The sequence below is a fragment of the Oreochromis aureus genome, linkage group 4, assembly GCF_013358895.1.
Source record: "Oreochromis aureus strain Israel breed Guangdong linkage group 4, ZZ_aureus, whole genome shotgun sequence".
Classification (NCBI taxonomy): Eukaryota; Metazoa; Chordata; class Actinopteri; order Cichliformes; family Cichlidae; genus Oreochromis; species Oreochromis aureus.
Window position 1 is genome coordinate 12,686,267 of NC_052945.1, and position 22,780 is coordinate 12,709,046.

Genomic DNA, 22,780 nt, shown 5'->3' on the forward strand with positions numbered 1-22,780 from the left:
TTTAGTCCGTGACACAATTTTAAATAATTTATTTCTGTTTCTCAATAGATGAGAATGCAACAAGTTAAAGCTAAGCTAAAGAATCTCAGCTTTAATTCAAGCGACTCAACAAATAAATAAATAAACAAATTAGTACATTATTATAATTATTCCTATTTTTCTACCCAGTCACCTTTACTAATGCCCTTTGTCTATTTATTAATTTATTAATTAAAGTCATAACAAATTAATCAGAAAGAAATTAGCCAGCGCGACACGAACAGTTTCCCAACATCCATCCATCTTAGGGTCAGCAGACTCTATCCTACATAGTACTTCCTTTTCATTCAGGTCCACTGAATTCTTACTGTCTCTGAGCTCCTGAGAGATTTATTTCAGATAATTCACAATTCCAGTTCAGTTTTTTTGCATCCTTACTGCCTCGAAATGGTTCCATTTCTGCGGTGGAAATGGGCATTATTAAGAACAAAAATATTATTGATCATTAAGCGGAAGAGAATGGATGGATGGATGGATGGATGGATGGATGGATGGAGAATGGATGGATGGATGGATTTTGAGATTAAAGTAGTAATTCTATTTTGAGAAAAACATCATAATGTGGAGATTACATTTGTTGTTTCAAGACAAACTGCCACAGCTGCTACCCTCTACAAAATCCCCCGTGTAGATGAACAAATTGATGAGCTGTCTCATTGTGTCTTGTGATACAACATACATCCTTTTTATTGAACTAGGGTGTAATCATCAATACCCTTGCATCTGTCCATTCCCAGCCGTTTCACTACAAATCTGGCCAACTCTTCCAAGTTTGTGTGTACTTTTCTTTCTGACCATATGCAGCTGTCTGAAAATTAAGCTTCTACAATTTAATGTAATCAACCCCTATAGTAGTTTTCTAAATATTACCAATCTAATTATATTGTTATATAACAATGCCTAGAGACGATAAAAATTTTGCTGCATTATGTCATACTTAGCCCTCACCTTCCCATTGTTCCAGATTCCTAGACAACTTAAATCAGCCAGATTTTAGTCTGAAGCCAGCGTTGCAGAAACAGTAATAACTGCCTTGTGTGTTGATACGTGATGCATTGTGAACACAGACATTTCCTTTTTGAAATTTGTTAATGTCTCGATGAGCAGATAGAAGACATTTAAGAAGAGCTGAGAAAAAAAAATCTTACGCAATCACCTTCAACACAGAAGAGAAAAGTTTGTTGCAAACACAGATTTCATTTATTCAATATTATTTCATAAAATCATGTTACAGATTATACATGTCTATATATTGGCATCTATAGCTATAGATAGATATTACATAAATTATATATTGGTGTGAAAATATAATATAAACAAATCATAGAAGCACTCATTCAAAATGAGGATACTACATTTTTTATATTTCTTAATTTGTACATTATAAATGCTCTTTGCAACTGTATTACAGAAAAGAAAAAAAAAACGAACCTGTTCAACCTGTTCAACCTTCACTGTTTATAATATTTCAAACACAGGACACCAGATGTGTTTCCTGAGTGAAGTTACTGTTAGTAGTCTTATCAGCAACACCATCAGCCTTCTTTTCTGGTGTGCTAGCATCATGTAGTGGTTATATTTCAATTTACTCAATTTCCGCTTCAGAAATGACTGGGGGAATTCTACAGAAATCAACAAGTACACAAAGTCCTCATCCCTCCACGTTTATAAGATTGCTTAAGAGATATTTATCCAGTACAAAAATTGAAATATACATGTCAGCAGTTTTTAGCTGGCAGGTGATATAAATATATATGCACACCCATATATATATATTACTGTCTAGCTCCTCAAAGTTGACACTCTCCTGTATCCTGGGCCCTCTTCGAAACCTGATGATGACAAAATGAAGAATATTCAAAAAGTGATCAAAAATGTCTTTCATTATAACGGGAGGATTTTATTCACTTCACATCTTGTGTCCTTCACAACAGCTTATCATCTTCAAACAAACAAAATGGTCAAATTTCAAAGGTGTTCAAAATGAAACTTCAGGAACAGTTTGTGGCAGTACCACTGCCGATCAAATGTTAATCTGTGCCATCAACTTCAGTAAATAACTGCTTACACGAGCTTTTCTGTCACTCTTCTTCCGAGGAGCACAAATTCTGGTCAAGGCGTGTTTGTACTCTTCCCTCACCTAAAATTAGGATATAAATGAAATTTTACCGAGAGGCAAAAACTTGTCATTTAGTTAAGCATGAATATTACTAACCTGCCTGGAAAACAGACAATACACGGTAAAGAGCGTAACTCCTTCCAGGCTGCCAAAGATGGTGAGGTAAGCCATGGCTGTATGGTTTTCCTGAAACTGGAAAGAACCAAAGATCCAGGTGTTGCCCAATACAAATAGCTGAGCCAATGCACTAATGGTGAATGCCCTGCAGAAAACACGTTGCATGCAAGAATGAAAACCCAAATGTGGGCCACAGAAAATAGATGACCGATTGAAGAATAAGCCTTTGTTGGCTACGGACCGATCCCAAAACAAAAATCCAAAACCTAGATAAAAAATTCTAAAGCAACGTAAGAAATAATCTAAACAGCACAACCAAAACTAAACAGGATCATGATAGTGATTTTTATGCGCAGCATATGGGTTATTGGTGACTTACTCAATTTTGTGCAGATCATCCAGGTCAGGGTTTACACTTGAGAACTTCTGTGCTAACTTCCATACAGTTATGAAAAAGAAGAAAATGTTTACCTGAAAAAACAAAAACAAACAAACAAACAACAAAAAGCAACATTTATGTTTAAATCAGCTGTTTTTTACACGTCATTTAACTCTATAACCATTTCCCTAAATCAATTTCAACTTTACTTACAATGATGATTACACATGCAGGGCCAAAGTAATTCCAAATAAATCCCTGGGTTACCCAACAGCTGAAATGCAAATTAAGAGTTAAGATAAATAGAGATTCAAGGATAAATTGATGATAAAATTTTAGGAATAGAGGAAACTTACTATCTGTCAGTGCCATGTCCCTTGGAATTAGCTAAGGCAGAGATGGCAACAATAACAGCTGGAACTCCACAGGCAACTGCCATCATGTGGAGGGTTTTAAAGTTGGTGTTCAAAACAAGCATTATCATCCTGAACAGCTGTACACTGTCCAGACACATCCATAAAAATGTGGCCAGATAGGAGAAATGCAGGATCCCTGTTACCACTGTGCAGCCATCCTAATGGAGAAGAGATGAGATGTTGCCCAACTAGACTTACTAAACTTCTGTTGTTTTCCTCATTTTGTCCCTTTACATCACAATTCAAGTTAAGTAAAAAAATCTGCATCTGCATTCATCTGAGCAGCAAACACTGTTAGTATTTACCTGGTTCTCAATATGAGAGATTCCTGCTAGAAAGACAAGGTTTGCAATGAAGAGGCTGATGCAGAGATTCAGGTGGATGGTGGTTCTTGGACTTTTAATAGACTGGATCATTGAGAATGTCAAGATGGAGATGAATAAGCAAATCAGTGAAAGGGACAGGAACACCCATATGATCAGATGAAACTCAAACTTCTCCTGTTGGGAAAGTAAATGAAAGTACATGTAAGGGGATTAAAGGTTTAACTACTAAATAGTCTGAAGTTTAAATGTTGCGGTTAATTAGTTTAAACCTCAATTTCATTGTGAGCCGTGAGTATAACAAAGGTTCCCAGGTGGTTACAGGAACAGGAAGTATATTCCAGGCTTGACTCCGCCACACTGCAACCACGATCAGACCATGATCCTCCGTTCAACGAGGAATCCCAGAACACACAGATGTGGAATGTTTGATTTGCCTATAAAACAAATATATGTGTTTTTTTTGGCAAAAGTGATCACCACAATCTGAAACAACAAACAAGAGATAACCTCTACCTGTTCTTCTAGGTGGTACAAAGTTAGGTTAACTGGTGTTTTGAGGTGGCTTGTATTTCTGTTGCTGACAGTGACAGTCGCCACTTTGGAGTTTATCTTAAAGCTCTGGTTCTTTTGTGGTTTCATTCCATTAAAGAAGCCATCTGTAGAGTTTTCCAGGTTTGAGTAGCTCATCAAGGACACTGTTGTAAAGCCTGTAAGAATGAAAGGAGAGCATCATTAGAGTGGCTGATAATTTGATGAAATTGGTTAGAAATGCTGTATTTGTTGGCATGTGATTACCAGGGTAATAGGCAGGATCTCCAGCAGCTATCTCCATCTGGATGTCCAAGCTAGCATGATTAGTTGATAATGTTATGTTTCCTTTAGGTATAACAGGCCCCTTGTGTACAAGCATGTCCAGCTCTGAAACCAGACAGACTTTTCTGAACATGCATTGCCTGTTTCCTAATATTATATCACTAAAAATCATCTAAAATTGAATTGATTTATTTTCTTCTAATTTCTATTTAACCTGTGTGAGTGGAGGAGATATAAATCCTTGAAGAATTAGTCAAGGGTCCTATGAGCCTCAGAGCATTTCCCACCAAGTCAAGAAAGTCTGAAACTTTCCTTTTATAATTAAGAAATGCACTGGACAAGAGCTCATCAGTCATATTCAGGAATCTCTACAGGCACAGGGGAAGAGAGGAAGATGGAGTAAAATACATTTAAGTCAGGCAATATTTACACACATGCAGACACGCAGACACACATTCAGGGTCACAGGGGACTTTAGTCTATCTCACATAAATAAAACAAAAGAATGAAATGATGAGCTCAGCAACACAAAAAGGCAGCAGAAGACAGCAGCAGTGGATGATTGCTGAAAACTTTTCACCCAGTAAAAGAACACCTTAACATCCAGCAAGTGAAGAACACCCTCTAGTAGGTTGGCATATCATATTTACAAATTGATTATCCAAGTCCAGCACAATGAAAAAAAGAAGACTACATGAAAAAGCCAGATTGTGAATGCTCCTCACTCAGCATTTAAGACAGAAAGACCCGCAGAGACAAAAAAAAAAGAGATATTTGTGATTATGTGTGTGACTATGTGTGAACAATGCAATCATTATTTAGGAGTTAATGCAATACTTTCTTTAGCTTGAATTACAGCTTAAAGCACATATTTTAATTGCATTAATTGCATTTAAATGTTTCATTTAAAATCTATTGCAGTACAGAACAATATTTCTTAGAAATCTGTTACTGTCCAAATGTTTGTGGACATAATCGTAACTGTGTGGGGTCAACATAAACCGTCTACAAGAAATCTGAACACTCTATCCCCGAAAAAGACTACAGTTTACTTTAGTTGTACCTTTAGAGTCTCCTCTCCATTCAGGTGTACTGGTCTTTTGTTGTTTGTAAGTTCCTGACAGGTTTTTTCCATGTAATTCACTAAGCCATCTACAATGTGAAATCTCTAGAAGAGGGATTGGAGGATGATGAAATAAAACTATCAAATAATCCGCATTTCAAATATATTTTGACTCGTGATATAACTGTGTCTTGTGTGGAGTTACCTCTTTTGCATCATTTATATCTTTGAAAACATCACAGTTTAATTCTGAGGAAATAAAGTATTAAATGTTTTTACTGATTACTGATGATGAAGTTTTCTTGAAGTGTTCTGTTCATGTATGTACTTTGAAGAAAACCAGGTAAAAATGGAAAAGTTCAGTTTTTATTGTATTCTCACCAGTGCAGCGTGACATGTTGTTGCCATAGTTAGTGAATCCAGTTTGGCACACACAGTAATGGCCACTGGCTCCATGATGGCAAGTTCCACTTCCACAGATTGTCTTATCAGTTATACATATGTCTAAAAAAATAAATGAGTCACAGAAAATTGCTTACCCTGTATGTTTCTATAAGTGCCAACAGAACAATATCCTGCTTTACTCAAACAGCGGCATTCAAAGTGGAGCTTGGTGTGTTTTTCCAAGATAATGAAGAAAAACAAACTAGAATAAAATTAAGCTTCTACTATTAAATCTAATGAACCCCTATAGTAAGTTTATAAACATTGCAAATCTATTCGCTTTATTATATAACAATACCTACATACCGTACAAATTTCAGTGTCATACTTGTAGCCCGCACCTTCACATTGCTCCAGATTCCCAGAGAAGTTTAATCGGCCAGATTTCAATCCAAAGCCAGCGTTGCAGACGCAGTAATAACTGCCTTGTGTGTTGTTACATAATGCATTTCGACCACAGGGATTTCCTTTTTGACATTCGTTAATATCTAGAGCAGCAGGAAGAAGACATGTAAGAATACCTCCAAAAAAAAAAAAATCCTCCACCATCACCTTAAACAGAAGAGATCACTCTAAAATGGCAGCACCAATGAGAACAACATTTTACCTTCACATGTAGCATTTTGATCATGACGAAAGGTTTTATTCCCAGTAGTAGAAATGAATCCCTTATCACAGGTGCACGAGTAATAGGGGATTGCATTCTCACATTTGGCGTTAGGTCCACAGATGTCTTTGTTTTCCAAACATTCTTGGATATCTTTAAAAAAAGAAGAGACCTTTCATCTTTACATAAGTTATGACTGTATGACATAAACTTTCTCCAAATCAACCACAGAGTTGTTGTCGCAATAAATTTGAGATGACTTACCTTTGCATCCACCAGCTGTAAAATTCACCTTCCCTGTTGAGCTTCTGAAACCACCTTTACATTGGCAGTAGTAGCTTCCATTTGTGTTTGTGCAGATTGCATTTTCTCCACATCGCGGCACATCCTCTTCACATTCGTTTATATCTTTGTAAGGACACAGAAATGTGAAAAGATGTATTTGCATAAATATGTGCTTCGATATGAATTTGTTATAGATTTAAAAATAAAAATAGCTTGAAAATCCAAAAACTCAAACTTTTGATAGAAAAGATTTAAAACATATTTGTTATTTTTTTGTTGAATTTTTTTTTAGCGATTATACATTTGATATGTTTAATTATTTTATTAAAAAGTCCACACACAGCTCAACTTGCACATTTTCCATTACTGATTAAATGTTTTGTAAAGTTTTTCATACCTATACATTTTCCTTTCTTCAGATGAAATCCTTGAGGGCAGTCTGCTGATACCGACAGCACCATGATGAGGAAGAAAGACAGAGCTGAAAAACAAGCAGAGAACTGTCAGCCTAATATACTATAGTTCAGTACCTTAACATTAATCTATTAATTTATTCTGATTATGAATTTTATTTATCATATAAATTGCACAAAAATGGTTGTGATAGTAAAAGATCTGGGAAGAAAAAGCAAAGGCCCTCATTCTCTATCCTAATTTCCTCACATTATTCCTGCTTCTGAAATATGATTCAAAATAAACCGCACATTGGTGTCTGGAGAGCTGTGCTTCCTATGAGTGAGAAAACATTACATGACAGAGCACAAAAACAAACCATTATTACATCTGGGAGGGTGCACAGTCCATTTACTTTGAACTCCTAACTGACAGCTGATGGGTGCAGTATAAAGTTGGCTATTTAAAAACACAAAGAAATTTAGTGTAATCTTTGAAACAAATAACAAATCTATTGTTACCCAGTCAGCTGAATATGCTCAGGAATATGCCACATCTTTTTCTTTTTTGGAGGGGGTGGAGAATGAAACACCTGTTATTGTGTTTACAGTTTATTTTTTTCCATGAAAGAAAACTGTTGCCTGTTTAAAACTTTTGGTTGCCAGATGCAGCAACACTTAAACATTTATTTGCTGACTTACTGTCACTCACTGTTAGACTTACTGTTAAGGACACAGAAATGCGAATGGATGTATTTGTATAAATATGAGCTTCGATATGAATTTAATATAGATTTTAAATTCAAAATGAATTTTGTGTCAGGGTCCTGGGTCTCCTGACCCAGCGTTTTTAGTTCTTTGTGATTTTTGTATTTTGTTGAGTTCTCATGTGATTTATTCTATGGTTTCTAGTTTTGATCCCTTGCCCCTCATATTTCTCTGTGCCCCTTCTGTTCTGTGTTAAGTCCGTGTTTCTTGGTCTGTGTCTTCGCATGTTTTGAGTTTCCTGTGTTTTTTGTCACTCTGTATTGTGAATTATGTTCTCATGGTTGGTCTTTTGTTACTCGCTTGAGTCTAGTTTCTTGTGTTCCAGGATTCCCTCTGCGTATTATTTATCATCTCTAGTCTTTTGGTTCTTAGAGTTCTCTGCCTTATGGTTATGTCTGTTTCTTAGTTGCTCTGTCGCCACCATGTCAAGTTCGCGTCTCAGTGTTGTACTTCCTGTTTTACTTTGAAGGTCTGTGTCTCATGTGAGTGTATCCTACTTTGCTTTCTTGTCTCCTCAGTTCTGATTTCCCCCAGCTGTGCTCTCCTTCTGTGTCTCATTCCCTCATTATTCCCCACTGTATTTAAGCCCTGTGTTTCTCTGTGTCAGTGTCGTGTCGTCCATCATGCTGTGTGTATCTCCCTGTGTGTTTAGCCTAATAATTTCCCAGTGTAGTTTTGTTTTGTATGCTTTTCCTCTGCCAGCCAATAAAACTGTGATTTTGAGTTCATCCCTCGAGTCTGAGCGCCTGCATTTTGGGTCCAACTCCTGCCTGCCACACAGCGCTTCCTGACATTTTGATGCTATAAAAAAGTTTGATATACATACTCGTTATTGATATTTCACAAAAATAATTTTAACAGATTATACACGTTATATGTTTGTATTTTTTAAATGAAAATGCACACATAAGTGTTAGATGTTTTGTTTTGTAAAGTTTTTCATACCTATGCATTGTTTTTTCTTCATGCTGAATCCTTGATTGCAGCCTGCGGATACCAACAGCACCATGACGAGGAAGAAAGACAGAGCTGAAAAACAAGCAGAGAACATTGGCAGTGGAAACTTGCATTTGTGTTGTTGCAGACTGTAATTTCTTCACACCATTTGTAATTTTCACATTCATTTATATCTTTGTTAAGGAAACAGAAATTTGAGGGATGAATTTGTACAAATATGTGCTTCAGTATGAATTTGATATTTCTCTACATGGCTTGTAATTTTTATTTATAAAAAAAATAATGTGAAACAATGTAGTTGCACAAATATATGCTTCAAAATGAATTTGATATGCATTTAAAAATCAAAATGGCTGGTTAGGGCCCTAGCAGGGCCTCCTCTTGAAATTGCCCTTGTGTGGCTGTGGTGTTCTCTCTCCGCCTCCTCCTCTCTTGCTCCACCCCTCTGTCTCTCTCTCTCTCACTCTTCTCTCTCCCCAGGACACAGCTGCTTTTGATTAGCCTCATTTACCACCTGGGCCCAGTCAGCAATCACCTCTCTGAGGCTATATAAGCTGGGGATGAACTGTGAGTGAGTTGGTTTTCTTCCCCCTGTGGCTCTACACGTTTCCCCCTAGGCTTTGGACAGGCTCCTTCGAGTCGTGAGTAGATGGGCTTGTGGGCTCCGGAAGTGTCTCCCCGTGGTGAGGAGTTAAGAAGTGTGAAGTGTTTCCCTTATTTGTTTGGTAGTTTTTTCCTTTGTTGCTGCGACTGCTTCCTTTCTTTCTTTGGCATTATTGGTAAAACGGTGTTGCCGGCTCTTTAAGTTAAGATTATTTGTAATAAAGCTAGATATACTGAACACTCTGTCTGGTTTCCTTTCATTCGGTTCTGGACCCATTTGTTACCGGTCCCCACACTCACACCCCTAGACCTCATCGTGGCAACGTAACAAATAGAAACTTGATACTAGTACTAGAGAAAGGAAAAAATAAAAGTTTTGTGAAAAACTTAATTTCCTCAGATTTAGCCAACAGTACCATCAGTAATCACCAGTGTGGTGTGAGGTGAACTGTATTTCCTCTAAGAACTGAACTATATTTGCTATGAAAGAACGTAATCTGTTTTGTTACATATAGTATTGCATATAGTATATATACTGACAATGTATGACCAAAAGCTCATACATTTTCTTATTTACTGGCTGCATACTTGGTATGCAGGTTTAAATGGTCCTTGATTTACATCTATCAGACTGAATGATTCCCAAGTTACCAAAATGATAGCAGTAATAATCCATTATGCTCGGATATTATTTGAAAATGAAAGTTTGGTTGGCAAAACACTATTTATTCATTTATGTAAATTTTGTTATGGTGAAGTTGTAATTACGTCACCATCACTGCAGGAGGAGGTCAAAAACACAGAACACACAGAGACAGGGTAAAACCCTCAGTTCAAATCAGTCAAAAAAAAAAAAAAAAAGCAATAGCCATACACAGGAAATCAGTCAGCATGAGAAAAAAATTGTCTATTAAACAATGTAGCACTCAAGAAAGGGAGACCTGAAGGACAACATGGAGACAACATGTAACAGGCTGTAGAAACAGCCTTGATAACAAACTGAGTGGAGCTATAGGTTTGAACTGATGCTTATCTTTTATAACGGAAAGATGGTTTTATAAATAGTTTGTTACGCAAACACAAAAACCACCGCTCATCAGAAGTTTTTCCTAAGAGCTGTATATACATATATATTCCTGTAAATAGTATGTTTTATGAAGCAAAAATGAAAGTGCTCACATTAACCACCTGTAACACCATTTTCCCCGTCTCAGAAATGAATACGTGTCAGGATTGTTAGGCAGATGCTCACATTCTCCTGTGAAGTCTTGATAGATCCCAATTTGTTATTATAAACTAAAGCTTCCCATGTGTAAAACACAAAACATTTAAAAAGAAAGAAAGTAAAAACATATTTTATGTTAGTCGGTTAACCAAATATGTAATCTTAAATGAATTAATTCATGTTCTCACTTTATTTTTTGCATGTTAACCTTGTGAGGTAAGTCATCATCCATCATGTCCTTAAGCCTAGCTTCAAGCCACTAACCCTACGTTCTGGACAGAAGCAAAATGAACTGTTGTGGAAAACAATGTCAGGATTTGGAAAATGAGGACTCAGTTGTTGAGACAGTTCAGCCACTGCCATATTTGAACATGGAGAGAAGTAGTTGAGAAAGGAAGCGGAAAAAGAGGGTTTAGAAGGTGTTATGGTGGAAGGTGATCTTTATTGTCATTTATAGTATATATAAAACAAATCCCTGCACATGCAAACATGCAGATCTGTGCACATAGTTTTTGTGTATTACTGTATTACAAGGCATTAGTCCACTTGCAGTTGAGTAATTGCAAAAAAAACTATAAAATCTTAGATTTAATATGGAGAGCATGAAAAAAGCTATGAAAGGTTTGTATGTAACTTTTTATAAAATATTTTCTCCCTGTTACTCCTGTGCAAATGTATGATAGATGTGACTCACCCAGTATCAGCAGGTTCCGCGTGGAAGCAATGTGCAGATCTCTATGGATGAAATCAGTGAAAATGTAAAAATAGCTACAAGTTAGGCTAATATTGTAAAAATATATATATATATTTAAAAATGCGAAGATCTTAACATTACATGACCAGATCTTTTTCTCTCTCTGGCTATCTGTCTTTTCTCGTCACGTCAAATTCTTATCTGCCCATATCATCATGTCACCAGGGATGTTCAATTTTTATTAGACCACGTGTTTATCGCTTCCTGCTTCCGCTACTATTTTTTAAAGACTATGTATCTTTTTTTTTTTTTTTACATGAACAGTATAGCAACACTTTATTTTGCAAGCACTTCAGAATACACCCCTGTCATGGAACTGTGTTTGGCAGGCAGGATTGGACCCAAAATGCAGCTCTCTGAGACAGAACTGAACTCTAAATGAAGCCTTATTCCTGGATTCACAGAAGGCATTAAACTAGGAAACAACAGGGAACCTAAACTGGGAAATACAAACAGACAGTAGACACAGCCAGAGAAATGAGGGAGATCTCGACACTGGATGGAGGGAGACACAGACGATATACACACAAGAGGGAATCAGGGCAGAGACAGGGGAAGCAAAACTGAACATGATGCACACATGACAGGTGCCTGTCAAAGTAAAACAAGTGACAAGAACACTGAGACGGAGACTAAGGCACATGTGCTCGTGCCTGGTTCTGTTGGAAGTTTCTTCCTGTTAAAAGGGAGTTTTTTCTTCCCACTGTCACCAGAGCTCTTGTTCGTAATGGGTCATATGACTGTTGGATTTTTCTCTGTTTTCTTTGTATTATTGTATTACGGTCTTTACATTAGGGTATAAACCGCCTTGAGGCAAGTGTTGTTTTCATTTGCCGCTGTAATAAAATGGAATTGAGTTGAACCTTGTAGCTGCAGCTCTTTGCAGCAGCTTCAGCAATGGAGGGGCTATTTCCTCACCCTTTTTCTGAATGCTCCTGAATCTCTGCCAGAGGTGATCTGTGCCAGCAGTGTACACTCACTGTATGTTTGGGTACATTATATTTGACCACTATTTTCCCCTGCCAACAAGTGCGGATCAGTTCACACCTCAGCACCTCTCTTCACCCAAATGTCCAATATGGCGGCTGAGGATATAATAACAAAGTTGATCACTGATCTGCAACTTTGGGTGTCCATATGCTGGAACGTGGTGTCTGTCATGAAAAAGCTGTGATTAGCACGGAAGTCCAATAACAGAACACCAGTTGGGTTAAGATCGGGCATGCCGTTCCTCCCAGTCATGCCCTTTTAGGTCTCATTGTTGTTTCCCACATTGAAGTCCCCCAGCAGAACAATGGAGTCCCACTCTCCAGCACTCCACCAAGTGACTCTAAAGTGGGTTTTATGCTGCTACAGATGTGTTTGTCTGTGTACATTTTTTTGTCGGGCAGAGGGGTGAGGGGTCACCCACGGGAGACGGTGCCGTGCAGTTCTCCAAGTTGTTGACTGCGCATTGCTGGAGGACATGATCTATGTGACTGATTTATATAATATAACATATCGAAAATATAATATTTAAAGACAATGTCAGAAAATAATACTAAAATGGACTAGTATTACTATTATTGATGTAATTATTTTTAGAGGTGCTCAAAAGGGTCTAAACTTGCCTATGGGCTGCAGTGATACTTTATTTTTGTTATTTTTAACACTTGGTTTCACTTCAGCTCTTTGTATGTTATAACTTTGCACTCCTCTGCGGCTGGCTCACGAACCAACCACAGCATGAACATGAGAGGCCCACAGACCAGCTGTGGCACACTGCCTTTAGCTGATTTATTATTATTATTTATTATTAGTATTAAAAATGGTCTTGCCATGTCAAATTACAAAATAAAATAAATCTGAGCTTCAATATGTGTTATGAAATATGTTATGGGGGAAATATGTTATTTAAAATATGGTAACTCAAAGCTAATTATTTATATATCTTAATTTACTCTTGGTGACTCTTAAACAAGACAAAAAATGAGTCTAAAAGTACAAAATAAAACAAAAACACTCCGAATCTAATGGACAACATTAAACATTGGGTATGAACTGGTGATGTTAAAGAAAACTCATCCGTCTGGTCTGCTAAGCAGCCCCTAACGTGTGCAGTGTAAATGAATGGAACTACATTTACAGGACTAATTTCACATGAAAACATAAACATTATCTTAATGAGTCTAAAACTCCCCAGTCCACCTGACTCCATAAACCTTCAAGATATAAAAAGTTTTTTAAAAAGGAATCTGAAACACTATTGAACTGGCAGTATTTCTTCTTCTTCACTAAAAGATCCATTTTGTTTTTATATTTTTCTTTTCCTTTGAAAGAAATCTTGTTAGACCCTGAATGTTTATGACAGAAAACAAAGATAAATAAATATATAAAACATGTAAACATGTTTTGGTTAAATCGCTTAATGTAATATATGATAGTGTTTTTTGCATTGATAATTATAATGCAGGAAAGTCAGATCAACACTTCATCAGATACAGTCAATTGTGCATGAGAGTAAAACTGACTATTTACTGCGACTATGGCATACACATCAAGAATCACTTTCTAATTCCAACCTGAAATGGGGAAACATTATTTGCTCTTTTTTCTAAAATACACTGAAATTATATAGTACTTAAAATGTCTTTTTCCTCTAAAATACTTAAAGTTATTGTCTACTAAGGACGTATTTTAGGTAATGAAAATTATACCCTGATTTCAAAAACATGACATTGAAATCACATGCGAAATATGGGGAAATTACACCATAAGGTGCAGTCTGTATTATGAAAATGCTTTAACATTGAATTAAAGCTTTGTGTTCTGATATAATGGTCAAAAAGTTGTCCTTCTGGTGTTCATTGACAGTTTATTCTCTATATCAAATGCAATACATTTTAAAATCACTAAAGATGATATACATCAGAATATTTATTTACTTTAAAACTTTTAGGAGAACATTTAAAAACTCGTAATTAAAAAAAGGTTTTTAACAATAAACATAAATAAAGAAGTAATTGCAAACTGTAAATGCAATAAAAAAATTTACAATCTTCTAAAATAGCTTCATGATAAAACACAGAGAATGGATGCAGTCAAGAATAAAAACAGGAAAATTGCTCAGCAATATAGACACAAACTTTTAAAACATTTAAATATATGTTTCGGTCTCATAATTGTCCTCTTATTGTGGGTCTTTCAATAGCTTGAAGAAGTGGTTGAAGAAGGTGCTTTGCAGCAAATATGTTTCAGATTGCTCATTAAATGCAGTACCTGAATTAAAGAATTAGCATTATTAAATTTACCTGATACAACAGGTCTTTACACAATTCTGATAATCTGAAAACATTTTTTCATATATGAAAATTTTTAATATTTGTAGATTTATGCTTCTAAAACTATTTACATCATTTCCTGTTTGACAACCTTAACAAAACGCTTCCTTTGTAAGGATTTTGTAAGTTGAAATTATTTGAATAGATAACTCAGTGACTTAAAATATAAAGGCCCACACATAGTAAAGAATGATAATATTTGCGAAATTTTGCAACAAAGCATACAGGTGCAAACAGGTGCAAACAGGTGCGCTATAAGTGGGACGTCAATAAGTCCCAATGACTGAAAGTCTCCAGCAAATCAGAGTTTGTCTCAAGCCAGTTTTTAGCTTCTCAGAAATGAGACTCTCCTGTGTCCTGGCTGCTCTTGGATGCCTGAAGATGACAGATCAGATGTTCAAAATGAATCAAAATGAAATGAATATTCTGTCAATGTGCATAATAAATGTTTGATTTCACTTTAATATTGCTTAGTGAGAAAGTAAAAAAAAAAAAGAATAGAATATATAAATAGCTGCTTACTTGAGCTTTGCTGGAGTAATTGAACTCTTTGTAGCTCTTCTTCTGAGGCACACAGAATCTGGCCAGGATGTTTTCATACTCTTCTCTCACCTAAATTCAGAAAATCCTTTAAGTATGGACACCACTAAAGACAGCAGAACGTGTTCGTTACTTTTGAGACAAATGTGACTAACCTGTTTGGAAAACAGACAGTGCATGATAAAGAGCATAACACCCTGAAGGCTGCCAAAAATGGTGAACAGGTAAGACATGGCTACAGTGCTTTCCTCAAACTGGAAACAACCAAAGATCCACATGATGCCCAAAACACACAGCTGTGCCACTGCAGTAATGGTGAATGCCCTGCAGGAGGCAACAAAGACGCATACATGTCATGTGCGAGGTACTTTGGTGAGGCAATAGATTACGTTATACTTTCCACGCAGCAATTGTGTGGGGCGTTTAGCGTGGGCAGCTTGAGGTTCAGTTGTGACTTACTTTATTTTGTGCAGATTATCAAGATCAGGGTTCAAACTTGAGAACTTCTGTGCTAGCTTCCACACAGTTATGAGAAAGAAGAAAATGTTTATCTGAAAGACCAAAGAGATGAGGTTTAAACATCACACAAGTCACCATTTTGGACATCATTAAACTCAATAATTATTTTTCCGAAATACTTACAAGGATGATGACACAGACAGGGCCAAAGAAACTCCAAATGATATCCAGATTTAGCCAACAACTGAAATGCACATCAAGAGTTTTCAACAGACTGTATGCGAAAATAATAAGTAATTCAAACTTGTATTAACGATAAAACAATATAATTATCAGGACATGGAACTGGGGAAACTTACTATCTCTCAGTGCCATATCCTCCAGAATTAGCTAAGACAGAGATGGTAACGATAACAGCTGGAACACCATAGCCAACTGCCATCATGTGGAGGGTTTTAAAGTTGGTGTTGAAGACGAGGACAACCATCCTGAACAGCTGAATGCCCTCCAGACACATCCAGCAAAACGCTGCCAGGTAGGAGAAATGCAAGATTCCTGCTACCACTGCACAGCCAGCCTAATAGGGAAAGAGAAGGAAAGAGGAGGATCGGGGTAACAGACATGAATAACGGGGATGAATATGAAGAGAGAGAAATGTCTAGAAATTCCTCAGTTGTTTATATGTCTTCTATGTATCTCTTATTAATATCTCTTATTAATAATTCAGTAGTGTGAGATTATTACACTGTCTTATGTTACATTATACCTCTGATTTAAGCTTATAAAATCATTATATAGTTTTAGGTTGCATTATACTCCTGAGTTAGAAGGTGAAATTATTAGATTGATTAGACTGATTTGTATTACATTAGACTGCTGATTTACTGTGAATGAATTACACTGTTCACTGTACTTCATACTGTTGATTTATAAAGAGAATACTGTTTGCAGAGAATCATGGCCTTGCTTTTCTGATTGTAGAAAGAACAAAACATACTGCACAGGAAGCCAAGGTCGTAACTTAGGCTCACTGAGAGAGAAACAATGTGAATGCTTAGTTTGGAGGGGGCCTGAAGCTATAAGAATGTGAGAAACGGTCAGACACTTCGAGATTTTGCCGGACACGATCCCGTGCACATCTCCTGTCCGGAGGTTTGTAAGGCTCAAAGTGTTGTATGGAATAAAGAGAATTGTATTGATTAAAGAGATTGTTGCTTGAGCATTTATACACTGAGTGTTCTTATTCCTTCAGCCCAAAGATCAGAGTTGGGGTGTTTAACAGTAGCTTTGCTGCAACTTAGTATATAGTTCTCTGTTATATTTGAAGGTGGCAGAAACTTCTGCTAATGCATACATGCTGATGTCATGTGGAGTTACTGTTTACCTTGTTCGCTGTCTGAGAGATTCCCGCTAGAAAGACAAGGTTTGCAATGAAGAGGCTGATGCAGAGATGCAGGTGGATGGTGGTTCTTGTGCTTTTAATGGAGCGGATCATTGAGAATGTCAGGATGGAGATGAATAAGAAAATCAGTGAAATGGACAAGCCCACCCAGGTGATCAGCTGCAACTCGAACTTATTCTATTGTGGAAGAGAAAGAATGGTAACATTATTGTATGAAAATGGGTTGAAGTTTAAACTAATTCTGAACTAAAAGCATTATGGTATATATAATTAGTTTTAACCTCCATCTCATAGAGGGCCATCAGTACAGCAAAGCTGCTCAGGTGATTACAGGAACACACAGTATATTCCGGGTTTGACTCCACCACACTGCAGCCACGATCAGACCATGATCCTTCGTTCACCGAGGAATCCCAGAACACACAGACGTGTGTTTGATTTTTCTGTTAAACAGATGTACACCAGAGATACTGACTGTTATGCCGTTCTTGTTTGCCAAGGTAGATTAACACAACCCCAAAACATTAGTAGTAAGCTCTCCTCTTTACCTGTATCAAGTGGTCCAAAGTCAGTTTGACTGGCGTTTTGAGGTGGCTCGTATTTCTGTTGCTAACAGTGACAGTCACCACTTTGGAGTTTATTTTAAAGCTCTGGTTCTTTTGTGGTTTGATCCCATCAAAGAAGGTATCTGTAGAGTCTTCCAGGTTTGAGTAGCTCATCAAGGACACTGTTGTAAAGCCTGAAATAAAAAAAGGAGAAAATAATTGGAGTGTGTCATAACGTGATGAAATTGGCTACAAATTTGATATTTGTTGACATGTCATTACCAGGGTAATAGGCAGGTTCTCCAGCTGCCATTTCCATCTGGATGTCCAACTTAGCATGCTTAGTTGATAAAGTTGTGTTTCTTTTGGGTATAACAGACCCATGATCTACCAGCATTTCCAGCTCTGAAACCAGATAAATGTTGTTGTTTTTTCTTATCTTACACTGCTTGTTCAATAATGCTGAAGAAAATGTAATTAATATTAAATGTACAAGCTCTAGGCAAAAGCTCCTGTCATATTTGAACATATCTACCTGAATTGGACATATTTGTTTGTTGGTTTGTTTTTTCTTTTAAATTCTGCTGCAAATGCAAATTTTTATTAAACCTGTGTGAGTGGAAGTTGTGCTTCTCCCTGGCATCTCCGTCACGGCTCCAATTAGCCTCAGAACATTCTCCACCAAATCCAGAAAGGTGGAGACTCTTCTTCTGTCTTTGAGAAATTCACTGGACAAGAGCCGATCTATTTCTGACTGCAATCTCTACAGACAAAGAGAGGAATGAGAGAGGAGACCATGAGAAACAAGAAACAGAGTCAGACTGAGGCAGACTTTCAGGCTACCTCAGTGTAAAAGGTCTATGAGACATCTGAGCATCATGTGACAGTTTGAAAGAGGCAGAGCATTATTTTCCTGCCTGCTTTCAAAGAACCTGATTATTTATTTTGCAGTAAGATTAAAATGTTCTGAATTTAGTAGTACCTTCAATAAGTCCTCTTCAGTCTGGTTTGTTTGATCAGAGTGATTCTGACTTTTGTCCCCTGTGAGCTCCTGACAGCGTTTATTGAGCTGCTTCACAATGGGAAATTTCTAGAAGAGAGATTGGTGGTGGATAAAACAAAAATGTGAGACAACTTTGTTCATAATATGTGCTGAACTTTGATATTTTTAACTGTTTGTGATGTGAAGTTACCTCTTCCAGCCCGTTTATAGCTTTGAAAACATCACAGTTTAATTCTGAAGAAAGAAAGTTTAATAAATAAATTTGCTTACGGATGACCGAAGTTATTCAATAAGTGTTCTGTTTGTTTCTGTTGCATTTACTGGGAAGAACCCCAGTTTAATAATGGATGATGGACAGTATTCTCACCAGTGCAGCGTGACACGTTGTTGCCATAGTTAGTGAACCCAGTTTGGCACACACAGTAATGACCACTGGCTCCATGGTGGCAAGAACCATTTCCACAGATTGTCTTATCAATCTCACATTTGTCTAAGATGGAAATAAAACAGGGAAAGGAAAATCTGTTACATAATATTTCTATTTGTGTCAACAAAACCAGAAAAATTAAAGTGTAAATTTAAGTTTGTATTTCTAAGTCTATTGAACTTCTGTAGGTATTTCATAAAACAACATGAATCCCTTTCTTTTATTATGTAACATATATGACATATATTTGGCTGCATTGCCATACTTATAGCCCTCACCTTCACATTGCTCCAGATTCCCAGAGAAGCTGGATCGGCCAGATTTCAATCCAAAGCCAGCATTGCAGACGCAGTAATAACTGCCTTGTGTGTTGTTACATAATGCATTCTGACCACAGGGATTTCCTTTTTGACATTCGTTAATATCTAGAGCAGCAGGAAGAAGACATGTAAGAATACCTCTGAAAAAAAAATCCTCTGCCATCACCTTAAACAGAAGAGATCACTCTAAAATGGCAGCACCAATGAGAACAACATTTTACCTTCACATGTAGCATTTTGATCATGACGAAAGGTTTTATTCCCAGTAGTAGAAATGAATCCATCATAACAGGTGCACGAGTAATGGGGGATTGCATTCTCACATTTGGCGTTAGGTCCACAGATGGTTTTGTTTTCCAAACATTCGTGGATATCTTTAAAAAAAGAAGAGACCTTTCATCTTTACATAAGTTATGACTGTATGACATAAACTTTCTCCAAATCAACCACAGAGTTGTTATCACCATAAATTTGAGATGACTTACCTTTGCATTCACCAGCTGTAAAATTCACCTTCCCTGTTGGGTTTCTGAAACCACCTTCACATTGGCAGTAGTGGCTTCCATTTGTGTTTGTGCAGATTGTATTGTTTCCACATAGCTTTTCATCTTTACATTCGTCTATGTCTTTGTAAGGACACAGAAATGTGAAAAGATGTATTTGCATAAATATGAGCTTCGATATGAAATTGTTACAGATTTAAAAATAAAAATAGCTTGAAAATCCAAAAACTCAAACTTTTGATAGAAAAGGTTTAAAACATATTTGTTATTTTTTTGTTAAAATAAATTTCAGAGATTATACATGTTATATGTTGAATTATTTTATTAAAAAGTCCACACACAGCTGAACTTGCACATTTTCCATTACTGATTAAGTGTCAGATGTTTTGTTTTGTAAAGATTTTCATACCAATGCATTCTGTTTTCTTTTCTTTGTTTTTCTTTCTGGAAAATCCTTGAGGGCAGGCTGCTGATACCGACAGCACCATGATGAGGAAGAAAGACAGAGCTGAAAAACAAGCAAGAACTATCAGCCTAGTATACTATAGGTCAGTACCTTATTCTGATTATGAATTTTGTTTATCATATAAATAGCACAAAAATGGTTGTGATAGTAAAAGGTCTGGGAAGAAAAAGCAAAGGCCCTCATTCTCTATCCTAATTTCCTCACATTACTCCTGCATCTGAAATATGATTCAAAATAAACAGCACATTGGTGTCTGGAGAACTGTGCTTCCTATGAGTGAGAAAACATTACATGCCAGAGCACAAAAACAAACTATTATTACATCTGGGAGGGTGCACAGTCCATTTACTTTGAAGTCCTAAATGACAGCTGATGGGTGCAGTATAAAGTTGGCTATTTAAAAACACAAAGAAATTTACTGTAATCTTTGAAACAAATAACAAATTTATTGTTATTGCTCAGAAATATGCTGCATCTTTTTCTTTTTGGGGGTGGGGGGTGGGTAGAGAAACACCCCTGTCATTGTTTTCACAGTTTATTTTTTTCCATGAAAGAAAACTGTTGCCAGTTTAAAACTTTTGGTTGCCAGATGCAGCAACACTTAATCATTTGTTTCCTGACTTAATTTGAAGAAGTTAAAACATTGCTAAATTTTCAAATTGCTAAATATAACTTTCTGTATAGCTGACAGGATGGTGGAGGATGGGGAGAAAAAAGAGACATTAAGTATAAAGGTCAACTTAATATTAGTTTTCTAACCAGTGAAACCTCTGAGAATAAGAATCTCTTTTCTAAGCGAGTCTCGAACCCTGACTTAGTGTACGGTTAGTAAGCTCTCAAAGAAAACCTGCACATGTACAAGGCGGTCATTCAAACTCTTCACAAAAGGGCACTTTCTGGGTCTGAATCTCAGATCATCCTGCTGTGAAGCAGCAGTGCTATGCACTGAAACGGCAGTCCCTAGTGTCTTTTTAGAAAAACTATCAGCTGTCAGAACTGTGTCATTCAGAAATAAGAAGGAAAAATTACCAGATAACAGTAATGAAGTGAGAATTAATGTGTAGCACGATGCACAGTCAGCCAAGAAAGTAATAACTGGGCTTTTATATCATGGAATTTGTTGGGTGAGTTGCCCCCTTTTGCATGAATGTTACATGGTTGTGATGTCTCATGAAAAATTGGAATTATAGTTTAGATGAAATGAGAAATTAGACAAGAAATTGAGAAATTCTCTGAGAACTTTTATTAATTTACTATAATTTTGTCAGTGACAATATGCTGGCTGACTTTAGCTCAAAGAAAAGTGACTAAACAAATGCAACAAAAAGCAAAAATGTCTATGTCTGAAAGGCAAAAACTGCTGTTTAGACATAGACATTATTTTAGACAGCTTAAGTATTACTAGAGAGCAGTTCAATGAAAATGTTGAAAAAGTTTTTGTCTAAGATGTCATCCTAAATTCAGATCCTTTAAAAAATCTTAAAAGATAATGTTTTCCATTCCATCTCCCACATATGTGACTCACCCAGTATAAGAAGCTTCCATCTGCGCGTCATGGTGAAGAAGCAAAAAGAGTCCTTACCCGTTTAAAGAAAGTTTAACCAACCCAGACAAAAACTGCAGAATTATCTACTTTTAGGTTGTCCCAACCTTTTCTCTTCTTCTCGACTCTTTCAAAGGTTCTTTAACTTATTTCTGTAATTTAAAAAATGGAAAAATAATAAATATTAATCCACCAGTCAAATGAACTGATATAGAAAAAGTAGCTAACGTTTATGCTGACACCAGCAAACCAATAACTCAGCGACTGAAGCACTCCCCAACAACACACATCACATCACAGACTGAACTATCCCTTTTCTCTTTCTGACTGTCTGACTACTGGGGTGACATAGTGTGGTGACTATGAATTTCAGTTGGGAGGAGTTTCTCTCTCTCTCTCCTTCTCTCTCTCTCGCTCACTCTAACACACACACAGTAATAAGATCAGTCCTCTGACGCAGAAGTTTTTATGGGAGTACAACCAGAAGTTGCTTTTTAAGAACTAACTTTTTGAGGGGTGGGGTGTGGTGACAGAGAAAATCCAGTATTTCTGACGACTCCACAACTGCAGCAATATGCTACTACATTATGCAACCCTGATAATTTATGTCTCTTTTTGCCATAGCTCACTTGTCACTTGAACTTTCTCCTCTTTTAGACTTAGTGTGGGAACAGACAGAGGGTTAAAAGTTTAGATTGTGAGGCTAGTCATTGTTTTACAGTGTCCTGCCAGCTGGTATACCCTCCCATAGGCACACAGTCTGCTGATTATGATGATGATGACATATACATGGTTTTAGCCTCTGACTGCTTATTTTTTTAGACAATGTAACAATGGCAACAGCATTGAGCTTTATTTAGAAAGAATTAAACAAAGAAGGCTTCTACTATTTTGTTTCCTCTACATAGTATATAGTCTGTATGTAATTCCCCAGAGTGGAGGCCT

General features: G+C 36.7%; 2 protein-coding genes across 3 annotated transcripts; both read right to left on the minus strand.

The window, feature by feature from the left end:
* Positions 1-1,232: 1,232 nt before the first annotated feature.
* LOC116317669 (adhesion G protein-coupled receptor E1-like) lies at positions 1,233-11,463 on the minus strand. Of its 2 annotated transcripts, XM_031736515.2 has the most exons (21): positions 11,389-11,463; positions 11,248-11,288; positions 8,714-8,797; positions 7,006-7,089; positions 6,588-6,731; positions 6,324-6,476; positions 6,058-6,204; positions 5,654-5,776; positions 5,478-5,521; positions 5,273-5,377; positions 4,424-4,577; positions 4,192-4,314; positions 3,910-4,103; positions 3,666-3,830; positions 3,376-3,570; positions 3,011-3,228; positions 2,868-2,928; positions 2,655-2,746; positions 2,255-2,420; positions 2,108-2,179; positions 1,233-1,871 (listed from the first exon to the last, which is right to left on the minus strand). In XM_031736515.2, the coding sequence occupies exons 3-21, from the start codon at positions 8,775-8,777 to the stop codon at positions 1,830-1,832; spliced, it is 2,346 nt and encodes a 781-aa protein (XP_031592375.2). In that variant the 5' UTR covers positions 8,778-8,797; positions 11,248-11,288; positions 11,389-11,463; the 3' UTR covers positions 1,233-1,829. The 2 variants fall into 2 exon arrangements, 1 of the variants encoding a protein (XP_031592375.2); XR_005612868.1 differs by having other exon boundaries at positions 2,255-2,350; positions 11,248-11,440.
* A 2,681-nt stretch (positions 11,464-14,144) lies between these two features.
* On the minus strand, positions 14,145-22,180 carry LOC116317654 (adhesion G protein-coupled receptor E2-like). Its single transcript, XM_039611407.1, has 19 exons — positions 21,818-22,180; positions 20,236-20,334; positions 19,809-19,949; positions 19,545-19,697; positions 19,282-19,428; positions 18,944-19,066; positions 18,767-18,810; positions 18,556-18,663; positions 18,183-18,336; positions 17,856-17,978; positions 17,577-17,767; positions 17,310-17,471; positions 17,011-17,205; positions 15,986-16,203; positions 15,810-15,870; positions 15,627-15,718; positions 15,323-15,491; positions 15,150-15,239; positions 14,145-15,002 (listed from the first exon to the last, which is right to left on the minus strand). The coding sequence occupies exons 1-19, from the start codon at positions 21,846-21,848 to the stop codon at positions 14,961-14,963; spliced, it is 2,343 nt and encodes a 780-aa protein (XP_039467341.1). The 5' UTR covers positions 21,849-22,180; the 3' UTR covers positions 14,145-14,960.
* Positions 22,181-22,780: the final 600 nt, after the last annotated feature.

Coding starts and splice junctions, on each gene's coding strand:
- LOC116317669 (XM_031736515.2), bottom strand. CDS start 8,777: ATGGTGCTGTTGGTATCCGCAGGCTGCAATCAAGGATTCAGCATGAAG. Junction 6,477..6,587: donor TACAGCTGGTGGATGCAAAG/GTAAGTCATCTC, acceptor CTTTTTTTAAAG/ATATCCAAGAATGTTTGGAA. Junction 3,571..3,665: donor CGGCTCACAATGAAATTGAG/GTTTAAACTAAT, acceptor CTTTCCCAACAG/GAGAAGTTTGAGTTTCATCT.
- LOC116317654 (XM_039611407.1), bottom strand. CDS start 21,848: ATGACGCGCAGATGGAAGCTTCTTATACTGG. Junction 17,206..17,309: donor TGGCCCTCTATGAGATGGAG/GTTAAAACTAAT, acceptor CTTCCACAATAG/AATAAGTTCGAGTTGCAGCT. Junction 15,719..15,809: donor CTGTCTGTGTCATCATCCTT/GTAAGTATTTCG, acceptor TTGGTCTTTCAG/ATAAACATTTTCTTCTTTCT.